The 7,733-nt window shown below is 37.8% G+C and overlaps 1 protein-coding gene and 1 long non-coding RNA gene across 2 annotated transcripts; both read right to left on the bottom strand.

The window, feature by feature from the left end:
- Nucleotides 1-185: 185 nt before the first annotated feature.
- Nucleotides 186-1,288, bottom strand: LOC306979295. Its single transcript, XR_013793946.1, has 4 exons — nucleotides 1,204-1,288; nucleotides 1,081-1,107; nucleotides 654-676; nucleotides 186-491 (listed from the first exon to the last, which is right to left on the bottom strand). It is a non-coding gene; the product is annotated as an uncharacterized lncRNA (long non-coding RNA).
- An 883-nt stretch (nucleotides 1,289-2,171) lies between these two features.
- LOC306979693 (proliferation-associated protein 2G4-like) lies at nucleotides 2,172-6,244 on the bottom strand. Its single transcript, XM_079578776.1, has 13 exons — nucleotides 6,059-6,244; nucleotides 5,154-5,282; nucleotides 4,418-4,523; nucleotides 3,964-4,033; nucleotides 3,778-3,870; nucleotides 3,513-3,576; nucleotides 3,346-3,424; nucleotides 3,195-3,273; nucleotides 2,958-3,091; nucleotides 2,757-2,851; nucleotides 2,557-2,684; nucleotides 2,412-2,465; nucleotides 2,172-2,312 (listed from the first exon to the last, which is right to left on the bottom strand). Exons 1-13 carry the CDS (start codon nucleotides 6,138-6,140, stop codon nucleotides 2,250-2,252), a joined length of 1,176 nt encoding a protein of 391 aa, XP_079434902.1. The 5' UTR covers nucleotides 6,141-6,244; the 3' UTR covers nucleotides 2,172-2,249.
- Between the last annotated feature and the right edge of the window lie 1,489 nt (nucleotides 6,245-7,733).

Raw genomic sequence — 7,733 nt, 5'->3', positions numbered from 1 at the left:
TATTGATTTGCATTATTCTGTTAGTCTTAGTCTAATCATGATTATTTTACAAAGGTTTATCTGCAAGACATTGTCATGCTTTAGTCCTAAGACAGATAGGAAGGACTGCAAATATCATAGGGTTCCATCTTTCTCCAGAAAGACAGTTTCAGAACCATTCCTGAAGGAAAGACAAACTACCAAGCTTTAACTTTAAGAACATGTTCCATTTATTGATCAAAAACAACTGTTGACAGAGCAATAATTTTATGGTCCATGAGGTCCAACTGTAGTCAGATGTTAAAATGTCCATCCTCAAGATGATCCCACAGCAGACGCAGGTTACAGGGGTCTGACTTGACCAGGCCGTTTCCTTGGGGCTCCGCAGGGTCATTTCGAGAGTTCTTTTCCGCCAGTCTCCAAGTCTGGACAGAAAACTGACAGCCGGCGAGGGAAGGGAAATGAGGGCTTACTTGGACCTCTGCCTCATCTTTCGCCTTTTACGCTTCAGCCTGCGGATTACATAAAAATAACGTTTAAAAAGATCACACCAAGTGGGCTTTCCTAACAGGAACTTAACGGGACAAGCGTTCATAAAATGACAAATCAAGCTAATACAACTGAGTCACAATGAATGTCATGTACATTAAATCTTAGTTTAAAAACAAGCTTACCTGCGCATACGCTTCTTCCTCCACTGTGAAAATCAAGAAAATTAAGTCAACATTAAAATTCAGTGAGAGACTACAAAAGGACTTTGTATAAAAGGAAATTGCTATTAAGATACAGCCGGCAGTATTTTAAGTGAATGGCTGAAAACTGTAGGTGCATCGAGAGGCTTTGCTGCGACAACAGAAACGTGCAACCGTGGTTGATGCTAGCATTGCAAACATCAGTAGCAAACAGCAAATACATTAACACTTAACTGAAGTAAATACAATTCGTGTTGTCAAACGAGAAGGAAGAAACTAAAATAATTTAATAAGTGATAACTAGCCAGGTTTCCTAGTAGGAAATGAGCATTGTTCCAATGGTCGCTGCAATAAGCTAGCATCCAACAGGGAAAGGACAGAAAGCGTTGAAATTCAACATTTTACTAACCTTGGCTCTCATCGTGAGGAGAGAATTCTGTTAGACAAGAAAGAATAACATGTTAAAATCAGCAGATGGTTAATACAGAAATCAGATTATTTTGGATTGTGAAGCAGCAAAATATTTCCTTACCTCGAAGCGAGAAGAGCACTGAAAGAGGACGTGACGTACAAAGAAGGCGGAATTTATACACACGTCTCTACGTCACTTTCGCGCGCCACATCCTGCATGTCGGGAAATGTAGTCCCAATAAAACTGTGGCTTTTTAGAGATAGGTCATAGAAAACCAACATACGGTTCTGCAGTAGTAAAATAGGGCATAACTATTCACAAAATTGTGTTCAAATAATTCAATGGCACTGATACCATACCTGCAACATATCACTTTACATTCATTTTATCATGTATCAAAAAGGGGTTTATGCAAGGCTTGAAAATAAAGACGATAAAACTGTAGAACACTTTTATAAGAAATGGTTTTATTAATTCAGGTGTAAAGCTACGCCTCCACTTAATTGGAAATGTAAGTGTATTTTCATACGTTACTGACAAATCCCCAAAAATACACTCCAGAACTGCAAGGGTAAGTTGTTTGCAAAATACACTGGCAACGACTGAGCCAAGAGCTGCATTACATTGGCTTGACGATTACCTAAATGTTTGGCCGTATTGTAATATCCTGTTAATTAGACAATTTCGGCTTATAAGATCAATACAGCCTCAAATAGCAATAAGGTTTCTTAATTGTTTGTGTCCTCAGCCTGAATAAGTGTTGCATTAATTAATTTACAACCATCACTGAGAAACGATGTTTATGATAAAATATAAATGCACAACTTGCATTATGACTTTGTTTTCCTTATGACAAAACATACATTTAGAAATGGATAAAAAAAGAATCCATTATTGTTGAGTATGTGTCTTTGTCCCTTCTTCATGGTGGTACATAAATCGTACACTGGTCCTTTTTACCCCCCTCTTAAAATACTTAATTTTATGTTTTTGTGGAAATTATGGAAATATGAAAATTATCAAGATGAATTTCAACAACAAATTCCAGTTTTATATAAATTCGGCATTTTAATTAGTGAAACTTGTAGAAATCTGAAGGAAATTTATTATCAATATTATGGATATAATATTGTCCTTGGGTTGGGGTGGACTTCAAATGGCAGTGTTTATTCAGCTGCTTCTGTGTCTTCAGATGGCTGTCCAGTTGCATTTGCTGCGGTCTTTGAGGCCTAAAAGACAAAAGATAATGGTTGATATTGATATTAACCACATTCATATTTAGCCTCACCAAACATCTGAAATACAGGACATCTGCTGGTGAAGTTTACCTTCTTTTTCTTCTTCTTCTGTGTTTTACGGCTTGCAGAACTCTGTAGTAGCGCCTGTAAAAGAATAAAAGTAGTTATATTGAACATACAGCAATCTTCACTAAAGGACCTTTAAATAGGTCAGTGCATCTCATTCTAGTCGTACCTTTAGTTCCTCGTCCTGAACCTCATGCTCCGATTTATAGAGTTCTGGTTCAAAAGTCCCCGAGGTGATTCTGTGAGAACCGTTTGCCATCAGCAGTGCAGTAAACTTAAACTGGGCGACAAACTCCCCTGCAAAGAAATATCATTGAAATACACAAAAATACATAACATTTACTTTGAGAGAGTATACTACAAACACACCTTCTTTCTCATGCAGCACACTAAAGGGCTGGAGAAGCTCATGCTTGGCACACTCCACAACTCCCAGACGGGCTTTCCCTTCATCCTCAAACGCCCTGGGACAGAAATGCATAAATTCAATAAACCTCCTCAAAATATGGAACAGTGACATAAACTACAACAACAATCACACTTATGACGATCTAGTACTGGCTCCATTACCTCAGAGTGAAGGGCATGGTATCAAAGCGTCGCTCCACTTCACTGAATAATGTTCGAGAGGTTTTAATTTTCAAGCCGTACACTTTACTGGGGTCCCTCTTGTAAATTGTGGTTCTTAAACCTGCATCTCTGGGCTGAGACAGAAAATAAATCAATTTAAAAAATGAGATACGAGATTTGTTTTGTTTTTTTAAACCATTGGCATTTATAGTGAGAACAATTGTAGCAGATACAGACCTTTCCTTCTCCAGTGCTTATCAACACATCAACAGCATAGACTTCATGAACTTCAAATTCTGCCTTATCGTGGTCCTTCCTGGAAACATAACATATTTACTTGCATCTTACTGATCCAAAAAGAGTTTTAATTAAATTCTTAGAAGTGCACCTTTGCTGGTCAGTTGGATTCTGGATAATGGTCTTCTCACCATCTATGACATGTTGCTTAAGTTGATGAGAAAGCATACCTGCAAAATTAATAGAAAGCAGACATTTTGTCAATGTATAAATTACAATTTCATAGTTCTTATATTTTAGGCGTGCTTTTCTTTTTACCTTCAATGGGAGTGCATTTGAACGACTTGGCGATCTTATTCCAGGCTTCAGTCACTTGTGTGTTCTGACAGAAAAGAGTATGAATATTGAATGATTGGAACAATAATCAGTAAGTAACAATTGCAATGTTATTTGTGATCCGTTTTGTATGGATAAATCAGATAAGTGCTAAAACAGAGGTGAAGCAGAAGTGACGATATTATACGGTGATGATTTTAAGTAGTTTTAAAATCTGTGTCTTTTCAAGGATAGCATTTGAATTTACCTGATTTCCGGGTCTAACAAGACGTAGAGCTGCCTCTGCACAAAGATGAGCTGCTGTGATGACGTCAGCCTTGCGACCAGTGACTGGGTTCTCCTTCAGTCAGTGATAGAAATAAATTCAAGACAAAGTTAAAAAATAAATAAAATCAATCATTACAAAATGAAGACAATTTAAAGCTGAATTTACCTGTGAGGCCCCAACAATGAAGCTGTGAGCAACATTTGCAATGAAGCCGTCAACATGAGCCCCCAGATCTCTGTAAATAAAAAAGGAAAATTTGCCAAAGAGCAAATTAAAGAAATGTATAAAATAACCATCTGAAGAAAGAAAACAATGACAGAGCAAGACAGACGAGAGAAAAGAAAAAAGACCACACACCAAACCCTTGTTTTATTCACTGAAAGACTCATTGTGTGAATTTTAGGGCGCATCAATCATATATTAAATATATATTATATTAAATGAATCAGACCAGCAAAACTAGACAGTCACAGCAAGGGTTAAAAATTGCAAGTAATCAATTGGAGACTTGGAGAATTGGAGAAAAGGCGACAGCAGAACTCAAATTCTGATATTTGTTATTGGTTTGTATAATGCAGCTGCTGCTGTAACGCTGACATGAGAATCAAGTTTGTCTTACATCTTGACCAAGTCGCCATCCTTCAGGACGTAATCGGGATCACTCTTCAGAGGAGAGAAATGGCAGACACAGTGATTGACTGACACACTGGTGGGAAAGGCAATACCTGTGTAAAATAAAGAAATCATTTGTAAAATATGCAAACCGCAACACATTTTAATCAAACGACTTTGACCTGGATTATGTTCATCTGTCATGCTACAAACTCTAACATATTCTAATGCTGCCATGTTGAGTGTTAGCCATTTAAACAGTAGTGTAGCAATGGATCCCATGGATTTTTGTGTTTTCTTTTTAAAATGACTGCAACTCAGAAGTTAAAAAGGTGCATTATGCAACTTTTTAATGCAGAAAAATAAACACTTGATATTTGTGCATAATTTACCTTTTTGTGACCGACTGGTTATATGGTTGTTAGCGTGGTGGCGCCTATACTTTCTATCACAATCACGCTCCAGGATCAATTGTTTTGTAGGTTTCCTGGTGAGAGGGAAACTCTAAAGACAATTGATCCTGGTGCATCATAGAGGCCACTGTGATGGAAAGTCAAGGCGCCATAACCACTCACAGAGCCACTGGGGGTCACTGAAGGGTCAAAAACGCACACATTTTTTAAATGTTTGTTTTATGTTTTTTCACATAAAAGTTCCATAATGCACCTTAAAGTAAAACTAATGTAACTCTACAGTTACTCTATATGCAAAAAGGTGAAAATGTAGCTAGGCCTCAAGTTCACCTTTCTTCATTTCTTTCTCTTTTTTGAAAACCTTCCCGGTCTCCTGCGCGATGTAGGCATCTCCTTTCTCACAAAGGCTGAGCACAGAAACCTCAGGCTTGGCTGTGTCCACAACCAGCTTCAGAGCTCCTGGTGGAGACAGAATAAAAGTCAGAAGTTAAGTATAGCAACAACAACAAAAATGTACAAGACATTAGTGAAACCAGCAACAATGTGGGTGTGGAGAACACAGGAGGCTGAGCTGGGAGATGCTTGTGACTAGAGTTTGTTTTTCTCTTCCAAGGATGAAAGATGTTTTCTAAATTAAAGTCCAGATTGTGATGATTTGCACATGAGAGTGAACATTTCGGTTGCGATTGTAACAGTGTTTTAAAATAAATAATCTTTTATAATAATAACTCTTCAAAACCTTGATTACACCAGAACATGCCAGTACGACAGGGGGATAAATTACATCGAGAAACATGTACTAAATACTGGTGCAAGTGGACATAAAAATAGCATGTATGAAAAAAAGCTGCAGACAACAGTGGCAGCAGGTGACTTGCTGAGATGGGAGGAGAAAGGAACTCTGCATAATAGTATTACAGCCGCAACTTTGACATAAGTTGTGGAGCCTGTTGATGAAGGACTGTGAATGATTCCCAGCTCTGTTATTACAATGTTTATGTTTGACCGTTTCTAGTTACCACGGGCAACAGGCTGATATAGTTCGCTATAAGCCAACTTTGTTTGTTTTTTGGTGCGTGTTGCAGAAAAGATAACAAGAGCACAGCCCCCGCTAACTAGCTCTAGTAGCGCCTCGCATGAACCACATGGTGCCGAGAGGAGACTGGTGCCCAAAGGCCGACTCTCGCGGCTTAAACTCTCAGACTCCGCCATGCTGTTACACAAACTCCACTCACGGTTGGCGATTTCTCCAGCCATCTTGTACTTAGTGACCACCAGGTCCTCGGCGATGGTCTGCTCTGGCTCCTCGTCAGACATGTTGGCAGTGAAGTTTCGGTCCAGTCCCACCAGTCCCTCGCCGTCAGCCCCGTGATGCTAAAGCTGCTAATGCTGATGCTACGGCCAGCGTGAAGCAGCGTCTGCTCACGCTCCGTGTACAAGCCCCGCCCACAAGATGACGTCACAGGGATAACAAATACAATTACGCGCCAAAACCGCTCTTGTTCAGAATGATTTTTTTTTAACATAGATTTGTACTGCCATTTTACTTTATTTTGCTTTTTTTTAAACCTAGATTTATATAGCTATGTGTCATATTGTCTTATGTGTCCTTGGTTAAAACCCTATGCTCAGAACATATCAGAAGAAGTTTTAATGCCATTGTTGTTTGTGCTTGGATTACAAATTGGTCATTTCTGATTGATACTGTAAATGTGACCTTTATGCTTATGTCTATGCTTATGTCTATCTGTTTCCAGCCGATTTTGTTTATAGTTGTTAAAACAAACAAAAAAAGCTTTCTACTGGAAAATCTATATATCACAAGAATAACTAAAACTAAAAAACTAAAAAAATCAAGTTCAGACCCTAAACTGACCACAAGATGGACATGGACTGAACACACCCAACTTTCATTCAGTGAATCACATTTTCTATTTGTGTTTGAGAGTATTCGTCATTTTTCAATAATGAAATGAAGAGACACTGTTGTTGCATGGACTTTTCTTAAAGCCACACCGTGTAGAATTTTACCCAGTAAATAAAATTGAAATACAAGCATTTGTTTTATGACAGATATTTTCATAATTGAAATATAGCTCATAAATTACAAACAAACTCACCCCTCCTAAGATATGACTGTAAACTTTACCGGGAGTGGGTACGTCTCCAGCTCGTTTCCATGGAGATGTGAAGAAAGACCGTAGAATTTGATATTTAAACAGGCTAGGTCCTCATCCAAATCCATTCGTTTATTAACCACTGCAGTAACAGCATTTTCTGTGTTGAGCTGGTCATTAGGAGCATGTTTTGTTTTGCTGGCAACAGTATAGTTCAAAATCTTACGCAGTGTACCTTTAATAAATAAGTTTAGTTGATGAACTATTTAACATTCTTTATAGTACACCCATACTCTGAGGCTCCTTGGGACTGCCAGCCCCCGCAATAATAAAGGGCCAAAAAAAAAAAAAATTAGATACATATTTTTATTTAGAGAGGAATAAAGTGGCAAAACAAATTCCTTATTCAAAATACTTTATTGAATACAAAACATAAAGGTCACAACAAGGTAACTTTATGAAAACATAAAATGCACAAAAGTTAAAAGTTCATTTGTTCTTCAAAGACATTGTTGTTCATTTCTTTTTGTAAACAACACACAAAAATAGCTTGTACATCTACATTAGTGTCAAACAACTCAGTGCTGTTAGTTTTGGGAATGCCCATTGTCCACCTGATTAATATAAAAGATACTGTCAGTCCATAAAGAAATATTAAACCGCACTTTGTTGAGTAAAAAAAAAACAAGTTGGAGCTACATTATTGCCTTGGTTTTGGATTGCATTTCCATTCAAAGTCCTTCATTAATACAGTTCAGCGCAAAAGAAAGATTCAGCGCACAGGTCTCAAAGA

The sequence above is a fragment of the Gobius niger genome (genome assembly GCF_951799975.1).
Source record: "Gobius niger genome assembly, chromosome: 20".
NCBI classification, from domain to species: Eukaryota; Metazoa; Chordata; class Actinopteri; order Gobiiformes; family Gobiidae; genus Gobius; species Gobius niger.
This window is presented reverse-complemented; position numbering and strand designations above follow the sequence as displayed.

Bases quoted from the DNA above. Each gene is read 5' to 3' on its own strand.
- LOC306979693 (XM_079578776.1), bottom strand. From the start codon at position 6,140: ATGTCTGACGAGGAGCCAGAGCAGACCATCGCCGAGGACCTGGTGGTC. The intron at 4,524-5,153 runs GTGAACTTGAGG...TATTTTACACAG, and splicing joins AGAGAAAGAAATGAAGAAAG to GTATTGCCTTTCCCACCAGT. The intron at 2,466-2,556 runs GTACGACTAGAA...ATTCTTTTACAG, and splicing joins TTCAGGACGAGGAACTAAAG to GCGCTACTACAGAGTTCTGC.